Consider the following 25,123-nt stretch of genomic DNA (forward strand, 5'->3'; position numbering starts at 1 on the left):
CACTTTCTTGTAAATACAGGCTTCTCCGAAAGTCTGTATAAAACCAAATGCTTTGATCACACTATCAAAGCGTTTATTCCAACTCCGAGAGGCTTGCACCAGTCCATAAATGGATCGCTGGAGCTTGCACACTTTGTTAGCTCCTTTTGGATCGACAAAACCTTCTGGTTGCATCATATACAACTCTTCTTCCAGAAATCCATTCAGGAATGCAGTTTTGACATCCATTTGCCAAATTTCATAATCATAAAATGCGGCAATTGCTAACATGATTCGGACGGACTTAAGCATCGCTACGGGTGAGAAGGTCTCATCGTAGTCAATCCCTTGAACTTGTCAAAAACCTTTCGCGACAAGTCGAGCTTTGTAGACAGTAACATTACCATCAGCGTCAGTCTTCTTCTTGAAGATCCATTTATTCTCAATTGCTTGCCGATCATCGGGCAAGTCAACCAAAGTCCATACTTTGTTCTCATACATGGATCCCATCTCAGATTTCATGGCTTCAAGCCACTTTGCGGAATCTGGGCTCACCATCGCTTCTTCATAGTTCGTAGGTTCATCATGATCTAGTAGCATGATTTCCAGAACAGGATTACCGTACCACTCTGGCGTGGATCTTACTCTGGTTGATCTACGAGGTTCGGTAGTATCTTGATCTGAAGTTTCATGACCATCATCATTAGCTTCCTCACTCATTGGTGTAGGTGTCGCAGAAACAGTTTTCTGTGATGTACTATTTTCCAATAAAGGAGCAGGTATAGTTACCTCGTCAAGTTCTACTTTCCTCCCACTCACTTCTTTCGAGAGAAACTCCTTCTCTAGAAAGGATCCATTCTTAGCAACGAATGTTTTGCCTTCAGATCTGTGATAGAAGGTGTACCCAACAGTCTCCTTTGGGTATCCTATGAAGACACATTTCTCCGATTTGGGTTCGAGCTTATCAGGTTGAAGCTTTTTCACATAAGTATCGCAGCCCCAAACTTTAAGAAACGACAACTTTGGTTTCTTGCCAAACCACAGTTCATAAGGCGTCGTCTCAACGGATTTTGATGGTGCCCTATTTAACATGAATGCGGCCGTCTCTAGAGCGTATCCCCAAAACGATAGCGGTAAATCAGTAAGAGACATCATAGATCGCACCATATCTAGTAAAGTACGATTACGACGTTCGGACACACCATTACGCTGTGGTGTTCCGGGTGGCGTGAGTTGCGAAACTATTCCACAATTTTTCAAATGTACACCAAACTCGTAACTCAAATATTCTCCTCCACGATCAGATCATAGAAACTTTATTTTCTTGTTACGATGATTTTCAACTTCACTCTGAAATTCTTTGAACTTTTCAAATGTTTCAGACTTATGTTTCATTAAGTAGATATACCCATATCTGCTTAAGTCATCTGTGAAGGTGAGAAAATAACGATATCCGCCACGAGCCTGAATATTCATCGGACCACATACATCGGTATGTATGATTTCCAACAAATCTGTTGCTCTCTCCATAGTACCGGAGAACGGTGTTTTAGTCATCTTTCCCATGAGGCACAGTTCGCAAGTACCAAGTGATTCATAATCAAGTGGTTCCAAAAGTCCATCAGTATGGAGTTTCTTCATGCGCTTTACACCGATATGACCTAAACGAGAGTGCCACAAATAAGTTGCACTTTCATTATCAACTCTGCATCTTTTGGCTTCAACATTATGAATATGTGTATCACTACTATCGAGATTCATCAAAAATAGACCACTCTTCAAAGGTGCATGACCATAAAAGATATTATTCATATAAATAGAACAACCATTATTCTCTAATTTAAATGAATAACCGTCTCGCATCAAACAAGATCCAGATATAATGTTCATGCTCAACGCTGGCACCAAATAACAATTATTCAGGTCTAATATTAATCCCGAAGGTAGATGTAGAGGTAGCGTGCCGACCGCGATCACATCGACTTTGGAACCGTTTCCCACGCGCATCGTCACCTCGTCCTTTGCCAGTGCCCGCTTATTCCGTAGTCCCTGTTTCGAGTTGCAAATATTAGCAACAGAACCAGTATCAAATACCCAGGTGCTACTGCGAGCTCTAGTAAGGTACACATCAATAACATGTATATCACATATACCTTTGTTCACCTTGCCATCCTTCTTATCCGCCAAATACTTCGGGCAGTTCCGCTTTCAGTGACCAGTCTGCTTGCAGTAGAAGCACTCAGTTTCAGGCTTAGGTCCAGACTTGGGTTTCTTCTCCTGAGCAGCAACTTGTTTGCTGTTCTTCTTGAAGTTCCCCTTCTTCTTCCCTTTGCCCTTTTTCTTGAAACTAGTGGTCTTGTTGACCATCAACACTTGATGCTCCTTCTTGATTTCTACCTCCGCAGCTTTCAGCATTGCGAAGAGCTCGGGAATAGTCTTGTTCATCCCTTGCATATTATAGTTCATCACGAAGCTCTTGTAGCTTGGTGGCAGTGATTGGAGAATTCTGTCAATGACGCAATCATCCGGAAGATTAACTCCCAATTGAATCAAGTGATTATTATACCCAGACATTTTGAGTATATGCTCACTGACAGAACTGTTCTCCTCCATCTTGCAGCTATAGAACTTATTGGAGACTTCATATCTCTCAATCCGGGCATTTGCTTGAAATATTAACTTCAACTCCTGGAACATCTCATATGCTCCATGACGTTCAAAACGTCGTTGAAGTCCCGATTCTAAGCCGTAAAGCATGGCACACTGAACTATCGAGTAGTCATCAGCTTTGCTCTGCCAGACGTTCATAACATCCGGCGTTGCTCCTGCAGCAGGCCTAGCACCCAGCGGTGCTTACAGGACGTAATTCTTTTATGCAGCAATGAGGATAATCCTCAAGTTACGGACCCAGTCCGTGTAATTGCTACCATCATCTTTCAACTTTGCTTTCTCAAGGAACGCATTAAAATTCAACGGAACAACAGCACGAGCCATCTATCTACAATCAACATAAACAAGCAAGATACTATCAGGGACTAAGTTCATGATAAATTTAAGTTCAATTAATCATATTACTTAAGAACTCCCACTTAGATAGACATCCATCTAATCTTCTAAGTGATCACGTGATCCAAATCAACTAAACCATAACCGATCATCACGTGAGATGGAGTAGTTTTCAATGGTGAACATCGTTATGTTGATCATATCTACTATATGATTCACGCTCGACCTTTCGGTCTCCGTGTTCCGAGGCCATATCTGCATATGCTAGGCTCGTCAAGTTTAACCTGAGTATTCTGCGTGTGCAAAAACTGGCTTGCACCCGTTGTAGATGGACGTAGAGCTTATCACACCCGATCATCACGTGGTGTCTGGGCACGACGAACTTTGGCAACGGTGCATACTCAGGGAGAACACTTCTTAATAATTTAGTGAGAGATCATCTTATAATGCTACCGTCAATCAAAGCAAGATAAGATGCATAAAAGATAAACATCACATGCAATCAATATAAGTGATATGATATGGCCATCATCATCTTGTGCTTGTGATCTCCATCTTCGAAGCACCGTCGTGATCACCATCGTCACCGGCGCGACACCTTGATCTCCATCGTAGCATCGTTGTCGTCTCGCCAATCTTATGCTTCCACGACTATCACTACCGCTTAGTAATAAAGTAAAGCATTACATCGCGATTTCATTGCATACAATAAAACGACAACCATAAGGCTCCTGCCAGTTGCCGATAACTCGGTTACAAAACATGATCATCTCATACAATAAAATTCAGCATCATGTCTTGACCATATCACATCACAACATGCCCTGCAAAAACAAGTTAGACGTCCTCTACTTTGTTGTTGCAAGTTTTACGTGGCTGCTACGGGCTTAAGCAAGAACCAATCTCACCTACGCATCAAAACCACAATGATAGTTTGTCAAATAGACTCCGTTTTAACCTTCGCAAGGACCGGGCGTAGCCACACTTGGTTCAACTAAAGTTGGAGAGACAGTCGCCCGCAAGCCACATGTGTGCAAAGCACGTCGGGGGAACCGGTCTCGCGTAAGCGTACGCGTAATGTTGGTCCGGGTCGTCTCGTCCAACAATACCGCCGAACCAAAGTATGACATGCTGGAAGGCAGTATGACTTATATCGCCCACAACTCACTTGTGTTCTACTCGTGCATATAACATCAACATAAATAACCTAGGCTCGGATGCCACTGTTGGGTTTCGTAGTAATTTCAAAAAAAATTCCTACGCACACGCAAGATCATGTGATGCATAGCAACGAGAGGGGAGAGTGTTGTCTACGTACCCACGCAGACCGACTGCGGAAGCGTTGACACGACGTAGAGGAAGTAGTCGTACGTCTTCACGATCCAACCGATCAAGCACCGAAACTACGGCACCTCCGAGTTCGAGCACACGTTCAGCTCGATGACGATCCCCGGACTCCGATCCAGCAAAGTGTCGGGGAAGAGTTCCGTCAGCACGACGGCGTGGTGACGATCTTGATGCACTACAGCAGCAGGGCTTCGCCTAAACTCCGCTACAGTATTATCGAGGACTATGGTGGCAGAGGGCACCGCACACGGCTAAGGAATAGATCACGTGGATCAACTTGTGTGTTTCTGGGGTGCCTCTGCCTCAGTATATAAAGGACTAGAGGGGGGAGGCTGGCCGGCCATAGGAGCCGCGCCAGGAGAGTCCTACTCCCTCTGGGAGTAGGATTCCCCCCCCCCCAATCCTAATTGGAATAGGATTCCTTGAGGGGGGGAAAGAGAGAGAGGGGGGCCGGCCACCTCTCCTATCCTAATAGGACTAGGGGAAGGGGGAGGCGCGCGGCCACCTTGGGCTGCCCCTTTCTCCTTTCCACTAAGGCCCATCAAGGCCCATATGGTTCCCGGGGGGTTCCGGTAACCTCCCGGTACTCCGGTAAAATCCCGATTTCACCCGGAACACTTCCGATATCCAAACATAGGCTTCCAATATATCAATCTTTACGTCTCGACCATTTCGAGACTCCTCGTCATGTCCGTGATCACATCCGGGACTCCGAACAACCTTCGGTACATCAAAATGCATAAACTCATAATATAACTGTCATCGTAACCTTAAGCGTGCGGACCCTACGGGTTCGAGAACAATGTAGACATGACCGAGACACGTCTCCGGTCAATAACCAATAGCGGGACCTGGATGCCCATATTGGCTCCTACATATTCTACGAAGATCTTTATCGGTCAGACCGCATAACAACATACGTTGTTCCCTTTGTCATCGGTATGTTACTTGCCCGAGATTCGATCGTCGATATCCAATACCTAGTTCAATCTCGTTACCGGCAAGTCTCTTTACTCATTCTGTAATACATCATCCCGCAACTAACTCATTAGTTGCAATGCTTGCAAGGCTTATGTGATGTGCATTACCGAGAGGGCCCAGAGATACCTCTCCGACAATCGGAGTGACAAAACCTAATCTCGAAATACGCCAACCCAACATGTACCTTTGGAGACACCTGTAGTACTCCTTTAGAATCACCCAGTTACGTTGTGACGTTTGGTAGTACCCAAAGTGTTCCTCCGGTAAACGGGAGTTGCATAATCTCATAGTTACAGGAACATGTATAAGTCATGAAGAAAGCAATAGCAACATACTAAATGATCGGGTGCTAAGTTAATGGAATGGGTCATGTCAATCAGATCATTCAACTAATGATGTGACCTCGTTAATCAAATAACAACTCATTGCTCATGGTTAGGAAACATAACCATCTTTGATTAACGAGCTAGTCAAGTAGAGGCATACTAGTGACACTTTGTTTGTCTATGTATTCACACATGTATTATGTCTCCGGTTAATACAATTCTAGCATGAATAATAAACATTTATCATGATTATAAGGAAATAAATAATAACTTTATTATTGCCTCTAGGGCATATTTCCTTCAACATGTACTAGACTTAGCTCTGAAACTTTCAATTTTTTGAATTCTAGTCTGTGCTGCAGTCCCAATCCATCCTGATCAGCAGCTAAAGGAGTGAGTTTATCCATAGCTGATCTAAGAAGATCCATTGCACAGTCATATGCAATTGGATTCGCATCGCCAAGTCTTACAACCTCCAAAGCATGGGTATAAAGATTGGTATGTCTGAATGTGATGGAATTAGCTGAGATTTGGTCTTTCTGCAGGTGTGCCAAGTGTCCTGGGAGTATATCTCGTGCATCCCTAGTCCATCTTTTGATGATGTGCTTCGATGGTATTGTGGATATACCCAAAAAATCAAGCACCTGTAATTTTACAGTTCAATTGATTATGAACTGTTTTTAATTATACATATCACTCTATGTAGTAAGGTGGTACCTTGAGTGAATGACAGCAAAGTAACCCAATGTGCTCGAAGCCAGCACATTCACAGATAAGCTCTTCCCCATCTTGAAGCACATGCACTATGTACATAACTTTGCACCACTTGGCATGCTTCTTGGGGTTATATCGATGTACATAATATTTTGATGCTTTTTCAACCTCCTCTACTCTGTATTGTTGTGCTTCATATAGGATATCACCAAATTTCTCTAACATTGCGATAGTGTAGATCTTGCTTGCATGGTATTCTAGTGGTGAATTAAGCTTCATAGCAGGTAACACCTGAGGCAAGAGAATGTAATGTTCAGTCAGTATCATTACTAGAATAAGCTTGGAATGGAATGATATATATACATGAATCAATTGAAATGAACTTACTATTTTTGTTCGCCGTTCTTCATAGTTTTCATTTGCTTCTCGGTCAAAAAGAAGTCTCATATACTGTCTTACAAATAAGTGCATCGGGCAGCTTGCTGGGACATATCCTTTGAGCATATGATTTGCACTCTCACTGCGTTGTGTGCTTGTCATTTTCGCGCAAAATTTCCCATTGAAGTATGGTTTGGCCCATTTTGATCTGACTTCATATATGTTTGCCAAGTAAGTGTTTTTTTGCAGACTGTACTTATCAATCAGCTCTGACCACGCTTTTTCAAATTCATCAACTGTGAGCATGTGGTTCACAATTTTATGAAACTCTGCTATGAAGTTACTTCGCTTTGTGTAGTATGCTCCCAACTTTTCTTTGGACTTTTTAAGAACATGCCATTTGCACCAGCGATGTGTGGTGTTTGGCATTACCTTTTCCAATGCAAGTTCCATAGCTCTGCATTGATTTGTGGAGGGAAAATTATTTTTATGTGTCAGTAACATCAGATAAAATTTTGAGTGAAAATATTGTTCATTTGCAAAATTGCAACAATTTTTCTAATCTTTCGCATGAACTAGAAGTTTAAGCATCAAATGATTCAGAGTTACAGAGTAAATAGGATTCTGGAATTGATGAATTCACCTGTTAGTATGGTTTGTGGATTTTTGCCACCCATCATGCAGATAATTCACTGAACACACACTCGAAAGTTTCACATGTTTCATCCCTGACAAGCACACCTCCGAATATAATACTTTGGTAGTGGTTGTTCACTCCAACGAACAGCCCAAATGGCATATCATATAGTTTGTCCGGTATGTGGTGTCAAATGTTATTGCATCTCCAAAGTAATGGTACTGCATCCTGCTTGCTCCAGTTGACCACAATAAATTCCTTATCCGGCTATCACAGTCAGGCTGTACTCTGTAGTACAAACCTGCATCCTTTGTGCCCAGTTCTGTGAAAACATCCATAGTTTTTCGGACATCATCATCTGCTTGGCCTCGGCTTATCTCGCCACATAGCCCCCTCAAAGCCCGCTTACTGAAAGGGACATTGCTCATTGACTCGAAGAAGCTACCAATTATGTTGTAGACTTTACCAATGCTGATGTTGTTCTCTCTAAGCTGCTTCACAAGGTCCCGTGTATATATATCAATATGCTTATGTGAAGGCCAGTACAGATTCTCACCACATCTGGCTGTCAAAGCATGGTTGTGTGATGGACGGTGTTCACATATGTATCATCCACTGTCATTTGTTCGAAGGAGGCGTATCATTGCCGGGCACTCACATTGAATTGTGCGGGTGTTTCCTTTTTTTGGTTTTCCCTGAAATTGCAAGTATGTCAGACATTTATTGAGTGCACGTTTTATACAGATGTACATTTTTGTATGATCAATTTAGTTAGTACTCACCGAGCATCCACATACTATCTCTTGCATACACTTAGTTCTCTCCACATTGAGCCTACTTTTGCCATATCTTATTCCAAATCATATTTCCCAAGAATATAGATTGTAGTAGTCGTATGCTTCTCCCAATGAATCAAAGTTGTTTCCAACAGCTGGTACCACCACTGTCTCAGTTTTCTTCTCTGCATATCCTCTGAGACTTTTTTCAAGAGCGGAAACCCTCCCCGCACAAGGCGGACGTTCAATAGGAGCTTGCCTGACTCGAACTCTGCTGCAACAACAATTGAAGTTAAAACAAAGTCATGCTGCTGCTAAGCATGGCTTATCTTTTGTTGTTAGGGAATAAGATGGTTTCAGTACGAAATGATGGCCAAGTATGTAAGCATGAACATGCCAAGATGGAGTAATGAACAATTCAACAAGGATGAGAGTAACTAATCAGTGGGGAATAAATCTGAAGTCTGGTAGCACAGTTCATAAGCTACAAGCATTCAAGAATGCACAGAACACGACATGGCATTGAGCATTCCAACCAGGCTAAGTTCATAAGCAGGGCAGAGCACTGAAGTTTTTAAGCATCCAAAATCAGAATTCTTCCATAGTCCATAATTTCTACATGGCATGAAGAATGTAAATTATTCAGATGACGTTTTCTCCTGATTGATAACATAATTTCTAAGTTGGCAAGTAAGCACAAGACAAGGGACCACATTGCAGCACCAACACATCAAAAAAATTCTGCAGCATACGAATCGCATTACCTTTTTGCCCATCCGGTCGCTTCATCGCCTTCCTCTTTAGCTGAGCATTGCGAATTTGTCGTTGGTAAGATTAGTGCATCGCACGTACTGTCGATGGCTAATTGGAGAGCAGGCGCCGGATCGCCAACATCCCCCATGCTTGATTCAGCAGCCGATTGTGTGAGAATAGTATCTTCCTCGCCATCCGGGCTGAAATCTGTGCCTTCAAGATCCGGCAGGGGAAACCTGCGAGAACAACCATGTAGACTTGAGGAATTTGTCGCAGGAGGCATTTGGATCGGAGAAGATGAGGCAGGAGCCATACCTGTCGACCGGATCTGAGAGAAACTCCAGCCCGTCGCCGGTCTCCTCCGCCGTCGCCATAAGGTCTCCTCTGTCTCGAGCGTTCTACATATCAGGCAAAAAAAAACTAAGTCGTTCCCCCGCCTTCTGCCTCTCCGCGGCCGCCCGACAGACGGGGTGAGAAAATGCAGTTGGCCAGTATTGGCATTTAGTGTCTTCTCTCACGGAAACGGAGTTTGGTGGATGGAACTTTGTGTATGGACGTCCATGTACTGTCAAAAGCTTCCATGTACCGATAGTACATTTGCGACGTTTGACATTACCGTCAGTTTACATACTTTTGTACCATATGTATGCCCACGGACGTACTGTTCACAGATACGCCAGGCCGACAAGGCCCACCAAAATGGAATATCGCCATTGGGCCACGTATCAGGAGCAAGCGCACCCATGCTGTCTAACGCCACTCTCATCTTCTTCAGCAATTTTCTAAAGTTTTTGTCCAGAGGGAAACTTGGTGAAGGAAGTATTAGCTAGGATTATTTAAATGAGTTGAAATTTTGCAAGCTACTTCATTTGTTCAAATGTGTTTTCTTCTCAATTCACTGTTTTCGTGAATGCGTTTTCCAATTTATGTTTTTCTTTATTCAAATAATTTATAGGGGGTATATAGTACCACTATATATTTAATGTTTGTACTAAGAGAAGGGTCAAATAGAGTTTGTTTCCTGTAATAATCAACTAACTGGGACTTGTTTTAGTAGTTAACGCGCGTGGGCTGAAATCAGGTTGGAGTTTTTCCTTCACGATTTCCTTCTTTTTTCAGTAGGTTGCTGGCGCGGCCCACTACGCGGCACGTGCGAGTGCCAGCAGCGTGAACCGGCGCTTACATCACTGAATAGGACCTCGCCGAGGCAGCGCAGGCGCGACAGGCAGCCTGCTATTGCACCGTGTGGCCGTGCCGGCGACCCGGCCATATGGCATCCGACGGCATCGTGCCATCCTGCGCAAACAGTGACTCGACGTCAGTGAGTTCGTTCAGTCTTTCAACAAATTATAAGTACATATTCATCTATGATCCGTCCTGCAATTTCAATGTACACGAAGCTTCAAGTTTGATGTATAAATTTCTAATTCAATCTTTCACTGGCACGTACTTCATCCATCCTAAATTTCTATGTACATGTCTAGGGTTCTAATGTATAAATTTTATGTACATGCCTAGGGTTCTGATGTATAAACTTTTTCTCGAAGCACTGAAGTATTATTGCTGTCGATGAAGGCATTTGAATTTGGTTCTTATTTGAGGTAATCATGTCATATTAGTTTCATTTTGTCATCTTTTAGTCTTTTTGTCTAATATGGCATTGTTCAATAATTATTATAATCAAATATCAAAATAAAGATGTGTGGTTGAAAGTTTAATAAGCAAATGAAGTTAGAGCATTTACAATCGGACTTGGCAAATCCGGCCCGTCAAACGCCCGCGGGCGCATCTGGACGGGCCCTCACATTTCTTTTCGTGCATCCACATATCTCAAATCCAGACTCTTAAATCCATGCAAATACATGCACGTCAATCATGCAACACAATATCACACGTAAATAGCAATTGTTGGTATCAAGCATAGATAGCGTTTACATAAAATTTATTTGAAGTGCCAAACTCAAGCATTGCCTCCTTGGTTGCCATTGTGGATCCACATGTGCTCCACAAGATCATTGAGTAGTTGTGTGTACACCTGCTGATCTCGAAGTTCTGATGCATCTGCAGAAAGTTCATAAGCTGAGCCACATCTTGATCTTTTGGATTTTCAACTTGTTCTCCGGGTGCTTCGAATCATGGGTTTGGGCTACACCATCACCCTCATTCTCGACAATCATATTGTGTAGAATAACACAGCATGTCATCGGCTGCCACAAAGTTTCCGATTCCCACATCATTGCAGAGCTCTGCATAATTCCCCAACGAGCCTGAAGCACACCAAATGCCCTCTCTACGTCCTTCCTAGCCGCTTCCTGCATTGTTGCAAGGTGGCTCTGTTTATTGCCACGCGGCTTGGATATGGTCTTCATAAACGCCGTCCACTGAGGATAGATACCATCGGCAAGATAGTACCCCACGTTGTAGTCCCGGCCATTGACGGTGTAGTTGCACGGTGGTGATTCCCCATTGCAAAGCCTCCTGAACACCGGAGATCGTTGAAGCACGTTGATGTAGTTGTGAGAATCAGGTATTCCAATGAAAGCATGCCAAATCCATAAGTCATGTGATGCCACCGCTTCTAGTGTGATGGCGGCCTCTCTTGTGTGATCTGATACATTCCCCGCAGATCTTTGGGGCACTTCTTCCATTACCAATGCATGCAATCAATTGATCAGAGCATTCCTGGAAACCCCTTGCCTCTCTAATGGCCAACAACTTCTCTTGCGCATTTGGTTCTCTGAGATACTCAGGTCCAAACACCTCAACCACGACGCGGGCAAATTTGACAGTGGTCTTCAGGCACGTGCTCCCCCCATCCTAACCATCTCACCAACGGCGTCTGCAGCAATATCAAGTGCAAGCATCCTCAGAGCAGTCGTGCACTTCTGCTTGGCCGAGAAAGAGAGTTGGCCGCAGCAATCCCTTCTGAGCTTGAAGTAGTCGTCATGTGCCTCCATTCCCCCCACAATGCACAAAACAATGTTTTCTGCATGCGAAAACGACGACGAAACCATGGATCTTCCGGGGAAAGCAGGTGTGGGAGCAAAGTAGTCATTGTGCAGTAGCTTTGCTATGGACACCCTATTTCGGTTGATCACTCTTCTCCCTTTGATTGAGCCCTTAAAGTTGAGAACATACTCCACTTGCCATTCCATTTCCTCTTGCATGCTCATGTCCACTTCTTCGTCCAAATCCGACGAATCGAAGAACTCATCTTGAATCATTTGGTCAAGCTCTGTCGATCCATACTCCTTGTCCGATGAAGCATCAGAATCCATCATTTACCTAACAAAACCACAATAGTTCCGGGCGGTCAATGTGTCGAACACATCAAGTGCAAGGCGGAGCGGAGAGTTGCCAGACGTACCACGGTGGCGTCCGGGCCGGCGACGACATTTCCCGCGGCGAGGACGGGAGCGCTCTTTCGGAGCTGGCGGCGAAGAGCCTGGGAACGGCGGCGGAGCGCAAGACGGACGGCGCAGAGGAGGAAGAAGAGAGGAGATATCAAATGGATCCTGCTGGTCTTCGGGGTAGATTTGGTGCAATTTAGGGTGGGGTCTGGCTGTCGGGTCCAACGTGGTGGGCGTGCTCGGGCGTCCTCATATCAACCCCATATGTAGGATGGGTATGGGGGATGCCAGTTAGCCCGGGCGTTTGAGGGCCGTATGAGAGGCCCGTCTGGGTCAAAAAATCGTGACCGAGCAGTGACTGGACGGCCCGCCCAGACATATGAGACGAGTTTGAGAGGGCCGATTATAGATGCTCTTATACAACTCGAAGAATATCTAAAAAGAGAGCCCTCCTACCGTCATTTGAAGATGCATTATCTGCTAAAGCACATTTTCAGATCAAATGCCTTAAACCATAGTTTCTTTTATCTGTTCAAGCACGTTTTTGCATCAAATGCCGTAGACGATAATTGTTTGGCATTAGCCCTAGATGCTCTAACAAGTGTGTGGCTGACAAAGCAGGGGCGGAGAGAATATGAAATAGACCAACCCTGTGTACGACTAGGACTCGCTAGTCAACGCAATCCCCATTCCCAAACACGCAATCGCGAACGCCGCGAGCAGCGCAGGAGCAGCCCCACCGCGGCAGCATGGCAGCGCCGCCGTCCCACCCGTTCGTCTACATCGACGCCGAGGCGCTCCACGCCGTCCTCCCCTTCCCGTCCCTGATCTCCCACCTCCGCGCGGGCCTCCCCGCCTTCTCCGGGGACATCCACTGCCCGCACCGCGTCTCCTTCCCGGTCCCGACCTCGCCCTCCGCGGCGCTGCTCCTCATGCCCTCATGGTGCGCCCACCCGTCGCTCCCCTACCTCGCCCTCAAGGCCGTCACCTCCTTCCCCGCCAACTCCCCGCACCGCCCCTCCATCCACGCCACCGTCTCCCTCTTTAGCTCCGCCTCCGGCGTTCCCCTCGCATCCGTCGACGGCTCCGCGCTCACCCTCCTCCGCACCGCCGCGGTCTCCGCCCTCGCCGCCTCCCTCCTTGTCTCCCCCTCCCGGCCTCCCTCCACCCTTGCGCTCGCGGGTGCCGGGGCCCTCGCGCCCTACCTCGCCGAAGCGCACCTGTCCGCCCTCCCCTCACTCTCCCGCATCTTGGTATGGAACCGCACCAAGGCCAAATCCGCCGCGCTCGTCGCCAAGCTCCGGGACGCGCACCCGGGAGTGGCCGTCGAGGAGGTCGACGGCATGGACGAGGCGGTGTCCGCGGCGGACATCGTGAGCTGCGCGACGGGGTCGCAGGAGCCGATCGTGCGGGGGGAGCTGCTGAAGCCCGGGGCGCACCTGGACTTGGTGGGGTCGTTCACGCCGGCGATGCGGGAGTGCGACGACGAGGCGCTCCGTCGGGGCAGGGTGTTCATCGACTTCGAGGCGGCGTTGGAGGAGGCCGGGGAGCTTGTGGGCGCGCTGCAGCGCGGCGTGCTGCGGAGGGACGATGTGGCCGGGACGCTCGCGGAGCTGGCCGCCGGGACCGTGGCCGGGCGGCGCAGCGACGATGAGATCACCGTGTTCAAGTCCGTTGGCACGGCCGTCGTCGATCTCTTGGCGGCACAGTTGGCCTACGAGAACTACACTGCAGCCAAGAACGCGTGAGGTCGATCGATGCATGGAACTCATGGATTGCGAGAAGGCTCTTCTTCTTGCAGGCAGGTTGCACAGGCTGTTCCTTCCAGAGAGTCATCATCGGCGAAATACAAATAAATAAAACTGATCAGATTAGCACTTTGTGCTTCTGATCATCAGCTGTGGCATATTCACCTGTTGTTAGGCCGATTCGAATAAGAAGGTGTTGTCATCTCATGGTACCTTGTCTCTGTATCCGATTCTAATAACATGGTGTGGTATTTATCAAGGAGAATTACAGTGTAATGGCTTATCTGTGAACTCAAATCTTTTGTATTGTTGGCATTGTTGCTGAGTGTGCTGCAATGTCAGGACTCAGGTCTCAGGACCATCATGATTGCCAATATGGCTGCACATCTGAATGCTCTCTCGGGCAAGGATGAGCTCAGACCTTAATACAAGTGTTTTCAGATAATGGGAGAACCCTAATAAGTGGGGGGAAGCAGATGTAAAAGCATCACCGGATGGTTGTAGTTGAGCCATCTTTATCTTCAAAAGCAACTGATCCCACATCACTTGTTTCTTGGTTTTCAATATTATTAGCTTATACCGCGCAATTGTAATATAGGCATCCATCTGGAACTGTGACAACCTAGCTAGCTCGGTTCTCTGCAAGGAAAACTCATGTTGAGTGACTGACATGTCCTGGAGGACCTGAATTTTGTTGAAGGAACACCGAGCGTAACAGCTCCATGAGTGTCATAACGAGCTTAGAATGATTTTGTCTATGTTGAACGGCATTGGGGTTAAGATAAAGCATGAAGACATTCATGGTATGCCGTAATACAAAATTGTGTGTTCTGACAGATTGACTTCACTAGCTTTTATCGTCGCATTTACAGCAGCAGAGATTGAGTTCCCAAATGATCCAGATTCTTTATACTGAGTTACCTGCCGTTATGTTTCGCCTGTAACAGATACTCCTACGCAGTGTGTTAACTAAGGTGTACATGGTTTCGAACATCAAAGTGGCTGTAGTTTAGTGGTGAGAATTCCACGTTGTGGCCGTGGAGACCTGGGCTCGAATCCCAGCAGCCACACTTCGATATTTTTTATGAACTTTTTATTTGAGCAAACCTGTCTGAACTTTTAAGCCGACGGGCACGATGAGGTCGCATCGGTAAACTAGCCACACTTCGATATTTTTTATGAACTTTTTATTTGAGCAAACCTGTCTGAACTTTTAAGCCGACGGGCACGATGAGGTCGCATCGGTAAACTAGCCACACTTCGATATTTTTTATGAACTTTTTATTTGAGCAAACCTGTCTGAACTTTTAAGCCGACGGGCACGATGAGGTCGCATCGGTAAACTGGGCCTGGCCCAAAATAGGGACAGGCGAAAACGGCCCCTCTCTCTTCCTCCGTGTCTCTCTGTCTCATTCTAAACAAACCCAACCTCACCACCGACCTCCTCAACTCAAAGTCCCCCCCTTGCCACAATGGCGCAGTCCGACAGCCCATGCCCTGCAGCGCCGGCGCTGTTCCACCCCGCTCCCTAGCGCCGGTCGCCCCGGTGAGGATCACGAGCCCCCGACGACTCCCCGCCCGTAGATTTTGCTCCAATTCCAAATCCCAGCCCGCAGAAAGCCCTCCAGGTATATGCTTCGATTCTTCTTCGGATTTGATCTAGGGTTCGGGGCGTGCGGCTCCGGGGCGCATTTCGTCATTTATGTCGCCTAAGTTTGTTCTCCGGTTCGATTAGAGCTAGCAATCGCAGGAGGCACCATCTATCTTCTGCTCATGCCCCGTGTTACCTTGGCAAGCAGATTTTGATTTACTCTGAGGAAACGTTGGGGATGCATCCCGTCCTACATGATTTGCAGCATCTTGGATGTGTTAATTAAGCGTGCTGCATGTTTATATGTGCCACCCTTTGAAATTTTGAATCCCTGAACTTGCATTTGTTGTTGCATAGTCATTGCTTCAGAGGATCTGCATCACTGCAGATAATGAGGAACTTAACTATGGTTACTCTTGCATGCTATGTTTATGCCCTCTGACCCCTGTCCATGTAGGATACTTAACTTATGTGATCATACAAGGCTTAATTGTTTCTTTAAACATCAAGAAAGTGTTGCTCTTTTACTAGACGGACTAGTACGGAAACAATGTTGTAATTCCCTAATGTTGGTTATCTTGCTTAATACCACTACTTTGTCAGTTTTGTTATCTTGGTTGGCACTTTCGAAATGTTGGTTACCTTTCCTGTTCATATATTTCTCATGAGATTTTCAACGCTCATCATGTGCATAGAATTTTGAACTGAGAGTTTTGTTTATGTCATACTCCCTCCTTCCCAAAGTTCTTGTCTTAGATTTGTCTAGATACGGATGTATCTAATACTACTAAAACGTGACTTGATACATCCGTATTTAGACAAATCTAAGACAAGAATTTTGGAACGGAGGGAGTATGTTACAGTAGGCTCCTGGTTACTTATTCCAATAAGATGAGTAGGATCCATCGTGAATTTTAACAGTTCGTTTATTTATTCCGAGCACTTAAAATATAATTTTGGATGCTGCAGATGTCTGATTCCTCGGAGCCCTCGAAAGAAGGTTCTTCAGCCAATGGTTCCAGTGCTCTCCAAAAAACTGGAGCCTGGAGTAGCATATTGAGCACTCTTGTCCAGCAAGCTTCAGTGTATGGCTTGGCTGCTGGCTATTGCCTGTCAGCATCTTTGCTCTCCATTATCAACAAATGGGCAATCATGAAATTTCCGTACCCTGGGGCACTGACAGCTCTACAGTACTTGACCAGTGTTGTTGGAGTTCTCCTATGTGGACAAGCAAAGCTTATTGAGCATGATGGCCTTAATTTCGCAACCATGTGGAAGTTCTTACCTGCTGCTGTGATGTTCTACATCTCCATCTTCACAAACAGCGAACTCTTGCTGCATGCCAATGTGGACACTTTCATTGTGTTTCGCTCTGCTGTGCCAATATTTGTGGCCATCGGAGAGACGTTGTACCTTCACCAACCATGGCCGTCATTCAAGACATGGCTTTCACTATCCACCATACTTGGTGGAAGTGTGATCTACGTTTTCACAGACAACCAGTTCACTGTGACTGCTTATAGCTGGGCAGTGGCCTACCTAGCGAGTATGTCCATTGATTTCGTATACATCAAGCACGTTGTCATGACCATTGGCCTGAATACATGGGGCCTTGTGCTTTACAACAATCTTGAGGCCTTGATGCTGTTCCCCATTGAGCTCCTTGTAATGGGAGAGTTCAGTCAGATGAAGGTCGACAGCTCTAAGATGACAAACTGGCTGTCATTCGACATGATTCTTCCGGTTGCTTTGTCGTGCCTTTTTGGGTTAGCAATATCCTTCTTTGGGTTCTCCTGCAGACGGGCTATCTCAGCTACTGGATTTACGGTCCTTGGTATAGTAAACAAGCTCCTCACTGTCGTGATTAATCTGCTTATCTGGGACAAGCATTCATCCCTTGTGGGAACAATTGGGCTGTTGATCTGCATGTCTGGTGGTGTTCTGTACCAGCAATCCACCACAAAGCCCAAGGCACCAAATGTTGAGCCGAAGGAAGAGAATGATGAGGAGGAACAGAAGTTGCTTGAGATGCAGCAAGGGCGTGACATCAGTTCAACTGAAGAGCATTCCTCATAAGCCTCATCGCTGAAGTTTGTTATTGATACTTCACTTCTGGCAACAGCTTGCGTGGACCATTGGAAAGAAATGTTTATCTACAGGGCATAGTTGAGATTAGTTAGGAAATGCAGAGGAACCTCAGTATCATTCTACGATTCTTTTTTGTTATTGTTTATCGTTTTCGTTTGTTAGAGAGAACCGCTGAGCTCTAGGGCCTGATCCCTGAATGCAGATCATATACAGTAGACATTTCCTTATTTAGTTATTTTATCATTTTCTTTCTTTTCTCTTAGTTGTTAGCAGTAGCGGTGGCACATTGAGTGGAACACATATTGTATGTTCGTACTGTAATGGACTACCTTTTTGGCGAGCCATCACCCCATGCACTGTCTTTTTGGGTTCATTTTGAGATAGCAAACCACACTAGATGGAAAAATACCCTTAACAGTGTACTTTATAAGGGTAATACGAAAATTGCTATTGGAGCTTGGGCTCCATGGAGCCCCTTTTCTGAAAAATTCAAAAATCATTTTATGAAGTTTCAAGTTTGTGAATTTTCTTGAAAAATTCAAGAATTCAAAAATCATTTTTTGAAGTTTCCTGATTTACGTTAAGATGTCCCAGCATGCGGCTCCCCCAATCATGACCACTACAATGAGTAGTGGACATGACAAAATTGACATCCCCAAACTTCTAGTTTTGTGTATTATTGGCACAATTGACATTAATAGAATTTATAATAACATCATTACAATCATGCTTTTTGTTCAAGGAGATATCATGGATCACCTTATAAATTTATTCTTTTAATATTCCGTCACAATTTTCAGATTCACGATTTTCAAGCAAAGCTTCACAAAGATAATCTAGTGCACTCAACTCAATAGCAATTGGTTCATCATAATTTGATCTTTTGAAAAGATTAGCAAGTGGATGAGGATCCATATGTCTTTACTTTTCTTGTTCCTTTTTTAATTTTTGAGTGTTGACATTAACGCAATAAAAGCAAGCGAGCAAGCAAACAAATAAATGAACAAAAAGGCAAACGAAAAATATTTTTGTATTTTTGTAAAAAAAAATTAGAAGTGGGGGAGATGAAAACGAGAGGCACGTGACAAATAATGTAAATGCAAAGAGATGAAAGTTTATGTGTAGGTACTTGATAGATGTTGATGATATCTTCTCGGCAACGGCGCTAGGAATTCTTCCTGCTACTTGTGAGTTGCGTTGGGTTTTCCCCAAAGAGGAGGAGATGATGCAGTATGGTAGAGATACGTATTTCTCTTAGTTATGAAACTAAGGTCATCAATCTAGTAGAAGAATCACGCAACAACTCGTTAACAGTATCTGCACACAAAATAAAAAAATCCTTGTACCAACGTGAACAAGGGGTTGTCAATCCCTTGGCGGTTAATTACAAGATTAAATCATATGGTGATAGATAGATAGATCGAACAAAAATACAAATAAAAACAAATAAAGTAAAATTGCAGCAAGGTATTTTAGGGTTTTAAATATATGATAGAAGTAGACCCGGGGGCCATAGTTTTCACTAGAGGCTTCTCTCTTGAAAATAGCATACAGTGGGTAAATAAATTACTATTGGACAATTGATAGAAAAGCAAATAATCATGACGATATCCGAGGCAATGATCAATGAATATAGGCATCACGTCCGAGACAAGTAGATCGAAACGATTCTTCATTTACTACTATTACTCCACACATCGACCACTATCCAGCATGCATCTAGAGTATTAAGTTTATAAAGAACGGAGTAACGCCTTAAGCAAGATAACATGATGTAGACAAAGTAAACTCACGCATGAATAAACCCCATCTTTTTATCCTTAATGGCAACAATACAAATATGTGTCATGTCCCCTACTGTCACTGGGGTTAAGCACCGCAAGATTGAACCCATCACAAAATACCTCTCCCATTGTAAGATAAATCAATCTAGTTGGCCAAACCAAATCAACAGATCGGAGAGATACAAAGCTATAACAATCATGCATAAAAGAGTTCAAAGAAAACTCATGTAATATAATGGATAATCTGATCATAAACTCACAATTCATCGGATCCCAACAAACACATCGCAAAAAGTAATTACATCAAATAGAACTCCAAAAACATCGAGGAGAACATTGTATTGAAGAACAAACAGAGAGAAGAAGCCATCTAGCTACTAACTATGGACCCACAGGTCTGTGGTAAACTACTCACGCATCATCGAAAGGGCAACAAGGTTGATATAGAGCCCCTCTGTGATTGATTCCCCCTTCTGCGGAGTGTCGGAGAAGGCCTCTGGATGGTATCTCTCGACATAGGAACTTGCGGTGGCGGAATAAGTATTTCGTGGACACCTTTGTTGGTTTCCCGATTTTAGAGAATTTATAGAGTCAGAGTTAGGTCAAACGGAGCCACGTGGACCCCACGAGCCACCAGGGTGCGCCCTGGTGCCTTGTGGGCCACTGCTCCATCTTCTTGTCCCCTCCCGAAGCTTCCAGGGTTTCTTATGTTCAAAAAAAATCTCCAAAAAGTTTCATGGCATTTGGACTTCGTTTGGTACTGATATTCTGAAAAACCAAAAGTAGGTAGAAACAACAACTCGCACTGGGCACTAAGTTAATAGGTTAGTCCCAAAAATGATATATAATTGCTTGTAAGTGTATATAAAACATCTAAGGTTGGTACTATAATGGCATGGAACAATAAAAAATTATAGATACATTGGAGACGTATGATACCTACTTTTTGCTCTCTGTTATTATTAGTTAAATGCAATAAAATGCCATGATTATCCTGTTTTCTGAATTACCTGTGCAATAAAAATAGCCCAAAAATAAAAGTGATCGGAATGATGTGAAATTTCAACATGAATTTTTATAGAATATTTAAGAATTCCTGACACTGAAAACACCCCGGGGGCTGCCCCAGGTGCCCACGAGGCACCAGGGTGCGCCCACCCCCCTAGGCGCGCCCTGGTGGCTTGTGGGCCACATAGGGCCCCACTCACTTATTACTTTAGCTCACTTCGTCCCTTAACTCTAGGAAAAATTCCTGGTAGCTCTCTCTCTCTCTCTCTCTCTCTCTCTCTCTCGTGTTCTTACTCCCAAACCTAAGATTTTCAAACTCTTTGCTTTGAGTTCTGTTTTCGAAACTATTTTGGGGGATTGCTACTTGGTATGTGACTCCTCCATTGCTGCAATCAGTTTTTTCTTTAGTGGATTATATGTTGCATAATTAGCTGCTCTTGGTGCTACTGAAAATGAGCTTGCATGTTGAATTCTTTGAGTTTCAAGTAGTTTGAATGCTTGATATAGCCTCTAGACATCCATATGAGTAGTTGCTATCAATCTTGTGAAGTTTTACTGATATCATTTTGTGGCCCAAAATTTCAGAAATTTGTTCGTAGGAAAAATGAATTTCTTCCAGAGGAGTTCCTCTAAACGGAATGCCAAGGGAGTCCTTGGGGACTCCTCAGATAGCGACCTCAACATTTCGCGTAGGACAGAGGTTCAACGTGCGAATGGCCACACAATGCCTTCATGAATGAAGCCGGATTCTACTAAGAGTTCGTGCAGTTTGTTGCAAATGATGCATTGACTGACTTTGTCGCAGATGAGTATTACCAACACCACATCCTTACGAATTACTTTATGCAAATTTTTCATTTCCTGAATAGGCTTGAACCTCTTTGATTTATATGATGAACATTATCATATACCGTTGTCGGATTGCGGGTTCTGGCAAACCCTTGTGAGGTTTGAACTCTGGGGTGCGCACGAAGAACACTCTCTTCCTCGCTCGCTTGCTCAACGATTCCACGGCCTAGCTCGACAGACCCAAAGAACAAGAGATGCGAGGGTTTATACTAGTTTGGGCCACCTTGCGGTGCAATACCCTACTCCAGTTTGTGGGTGGATTGCCTCGAGGGGCTGAGGATGAACTAGTACAATGGATGAACCGCCTCAGGAGGTGAGGTGTTCTTGGGATGGATGAACTGGTGAGCTTGTTAGGGTGGAATGAATCTGATTCCGACCCCTCTCCATGGTGGTGGCTAGGCCCTATTTATAGTGGCCTTGGTCCTCTTCCCAAATGTTAGGCGGGAAGGGATCCCACAACAGCCAAGTTTGAAGGGGGATAACAAGTACATGCTATCCTGACAAAAGGTGGTCTTCGCCTGCCGAAGGCTCTGGTGGTGATGCTGTTGTGGGCTCCGCGATGACCTCCGTCCTGTCGTCCTTCTAGTCTTGGTCTTGTTGCACCGATATGGAAACCTTTTCCTGATTCCTCGGGACCTCGCGCCTGCGCTTGCCTCCTTAGCACCAAAGAGGAAACTGGTACACTGCGCCCGCTGGCGCCCGCCTGGCCTTGGTCGTCATGGCTCACGTCACGTGAACCTCGCGAGGTGCTCCCTACATAGATATCTCCGCTCCTCAGGAGCTGATGACCCACAAGTATAGGGGATCTACCGTAGTCCTTTCGATAAGTAAGAGTGTCGAACCCAACGAGGAGCAGAAGGAAATGATAAGCGGTTTTCAGCAAGGTATTCTCTGCAAGTACTAAAACAAGTGGTAATAGATAGTTTTGTGATAAGATAAATTGTAACGAGCAACATGTAACAAAAGTAAATAAAGTGCAGCAAGGTGGCCCAATCCTTTTTGTAGCAAAGGACAAGCCGGAACAAACTCTTATATAAGGAAAAGCGCTCCCGAGGACACATGGGAATATCGTCAAGCTAGTTTTCATCACGTTCATATGATTCACGTTCGATACTTTGATAATTTGATATATGGGTGGACCGGTGCTTGGGTGCTGTTCTTACTTGAACAAGCATCCCACTTATGATTAACCTCTATTGCAAGCATCCGCAACTACAACAAAAGTATTAAGGTAAACCTAACCATAGCATGAAACATATGGATCCAAATCAGCCCCTTACGAAGCAACGCATAAACTAGGGTTTAAGCTTCTGTCACTCTAGCAACCCATCATCTACTTATTACTTCCCAATGCCTTCCTCTAGGCCCAAATAATGGTGAAGTGTTATGTAGTCGACGTTCACATAACACCACTAGAGGCTAGACAACATACATCTTATCAAAATATCAAACGAATACCAAATTCACATGACTACTAATAGCAAGACTTCTCCCTTGTCCTCAGGAACAAACGTAATTACTCACAAAGCACATTCATGTTCATAATCAGAGGGGTAATAATATGCATATGGGATCTGAACATATGATCTTCCACCAAATAAACCAACTAGCATCAACTACAAGGAGTAATCAACACTACTAGCAACCTACTAGCACCAATCCCGGACTTTGAGACAAGAATTGGATACAAGAGATGAACTAGGGTTTGGAGATGAGATGGTGCTGGTGAAGATGTTGATGGAGATTGCCCTCTCCCGATGAGAGGAGCGTTGGTGATGACGATGGTGATGATTTCCCCCTCCGGGAGGGAAGTATCCCCGGCAGAACAGCTCTGTTGGAGCTCTAGATTGGATCCGCCAAGGTTCCGCCTCGTGGCGGCGGAGTCTCGTCCCGAAAAGTTCCCTCTTATTTTTTTCTCATCGAAAGACTTCATATAGGAGAAGATGGGCGTCGGATAGCCACCAGGGGGGCCACGAGGTAGGGGGAGCGCCCTAGGGGGGCGCCCCCCACCCTCATGAGCAGGGTGTGGGCCCCCTGGCCTTCATCTTTGGCGAGGATTTTTCTTTATTTATTTTAAGACGTTCTGTGGAGTTTCAGGACTTTTGGAGTTACGCAGAATAGGTCTCTAATATTTTCTCCTTTTCTAGCCCAGAATTCCAGCTGCCGGCATTCTCCCTCCTTATGTAAACCTTGTAAAATAAGAGAGAATAGCCATAAGTATTGTGACATAAAGTGAAATAACAGCCCATAATGCAATAAATATCGATATAAAAGCATGATGCAAAATGGACGTATCAACTCCCCCAAGCTTAGACCTTGCTTGTCCTCAAGTGAAAAGCCGATAATAATAAATATGTCCTCATGTTTAGAGGTAGAGGCGTCGATAAAAATAAAATACGGACATGAAGGCATCATGATTTTTCTCATAACAGCAACATATATAGATTTTGTCATATGATTACTTATGTTCAAGTGATGATCTATTCACAATGCAAAAGTATAAATCATAAACCTTATTGGGCTCCGACAAACTATAATCTCAGTCATTGAAGCAAATGCAATTTATCATAACATCAGAAAGAGTCTATGTCAGAGCTAAAAAGCAGGTCCACATACTCAACTATCATCTAGTCCTCCATGATTGCTAACACTCACGCAATACTTGTGGTTATGGAGTTTTAATCGAACACAGAGAAGGATAGGGGCTTATAGTTTTGCCCCACAACCTTTTACCTCAAGGGTAATGTCAACAATAATGGTTCATGCTCCCCTACATCCAATTAGATATATATATATATATATATATATATATATATATATATCATGTTCTTTCCAACATGCTAAGCTTGCCAAAGGATAAAATGAAAAAGGAAAGGTGAAGATCATTATGACTCTTGCATAAGGTAGAAGATAATAATAAAGGATAGGCCCTTCGCAGAGGGAAGCAGAGGTTGCCATGCGCTTTTATGGTTGGATGCATAAAATCTCAATGCGAAAGAACGTCACTTTATATTGCCCCTTGTGATATGAACCTTTATTATGCAGTCCGCCGCTTTTATTACTTCCACATCACAAGATTGTATAAAGCTTATTTCTCCCACACCAATCAATCATACATATTTAGAGCAATTTTTATTGCTTTGCATCGATGACAACTTACTTGAAGGATCTTACTCAATCCATAGGTAGATATAGTGGACTCTCATGGCAAAACTGGTTTAGGGATTTTGGAAGCACAAGTAGTATTTCTACTTGGTGCTGAGAATTTGGCTATCATGAGGGGGGAAGGCAAGCTCAACAAGTTAGAGGATCCATGACAACATACTTTATCTCAGATATAAGAAAGACATAACTCATTACGCTGTCTTCCTTGTCCAACATCAACTCTTTAGCATGTCATATTTTAATGAGTGCTCCCAATCATAAAATATGTCAATGATAATATATCTATATGTGAAAACCTCTCTTTCCTTATTACTTCCTATTAAATTGCAACAATGACCAAAGCTATGTCTGCCAACTCCCAACAACTTTTAATCATCATACTCTTTCTATGTGAAGTCATTACTCTTAATAAGATCAATATGAACTTTTTGTTTCTTTTTATTCTTTTTCTCTTTTCTTTTATTCACCCAAGATCATGGCAAAATAATCAAGCCCTTGACTCAACACTAAACTTTATTATATATAGCTCACGGACTTGATTACAAAGAGAGATCATAAAGCAAACTCAAAACTAGATCATGCCATAAACTTTATTCTACTAGATCAAGATACTACTAATAGGATCGAACTAAGGAAAAAACGA

General features: G+C 44.2%; 3 protein-coding genes and 1 non-coding gene across 4 annotated transcripts; 3 read left to right on the top strand and 1 right to left on the bottom strand.

The window, feature by feature from the left end:
- Positions 1-5,802: 5,802 nt before the first annotated feature.
- On the bottom strand, positions 5,803-9,376 carry LOC125510642 (protein FAR1-RELATED SEQUENCE 9). The gene is given in 9 exon segments (XM_087520843.1): positions 5,803-6,283; positions 6,357-6,644; positions 6,741-7,198; positions 7,375-7,419; positions 7,422-7,538; positions 7,541-8,063; positions 8,151-8,418; positions 8,909-9,133; positions 9,213-9,376. Coding segments are annotated over 9 exon segments (2,343 nt in total). The 5' UTR covers positions 9,272-9,376; the 3' UTR covers positions 5,803-5,923.
- A 3,523-nt stretch (positions 9,377-12,899) lies between these two features.
- LOC125510637 (NAD(P)-binding Rossmann-fold superfamily protein) lies at positions 12,900-14,331 on the top strand. The gene has a single exon (XM_048675876.2). The coding sequence runs from the start codon at positions 12,997-12,999 to the stop codon at positions 13,993-13,995; it is 999 nt and encodes a 332-aa protein (XP_048531833.1). The 5' UTR covers positions 12,900-12,996; the 3' UTR covers positions 13,996-14,331.
- A 662-nt stretch (positions 14,332-14,993) lies between these two features.
- Positions 14,994-15,065, top strand: TRNAH-GUG (transfer RNA histidin (anticodon GUG)). Its single transcript has one exon. It is a non-coding gene; the product is annotated as a tRNA-His (tRNA).
- A 318-nt stretch (positions 15,066-15,383) lies between these two features.
- On the top strand, positions 15,384-18,018 carry LOC125510630 (GDP-mannose transporter GONST3). The gene is made up of 2 exons (XM_048675865.2): positions 15,384-15,623; positions 16,556-18,018. The coding sequence occupies exon 2, from the start codon at positions 16,556-16,558 to the stop codon at positions 17,660-17,662; it is 1,107 nt and encodes a 368-aa protein (XP_048531822.1). The 5' UTR covers positions 15,384-15,623; the 3' UTR covers positions 17,663-18,018.
- Positions 18,019-25,123: the final 7,105 nt, after the last annotated feature.

The sequence above is a fragment of the Triticum urartu genome, chromosome 1A (genome assembly GCF_056163025.1).
Source record: "Triticum urartu cultivar PI428250 chromosome 1A, HENAU_Tu73, whole genome shotgun sequence".
Taxonomy (NCBI): Eukaryota; Viridiplantae; Streptophyta; class Magnoliopsida; order Poales; family Poaceae; genus Triticum; species Triticum urartu.

Coding starts and splice junctions, on each gene's coding strand:
- LOC125510630 (XM_048675865.2), top strand. CDS start 16,556: ATGTCTGATTCCTCGGAGCCCTCGAAAGAAGGTTCTTCAGCCAATGGT.
- LOC125510637 (XM_048675876.2), top strand. CDS start 12,997: ATGGCAGCGCCGCCGTCCCACCCGTTCGTCTACATCGACGCCGAGGCG.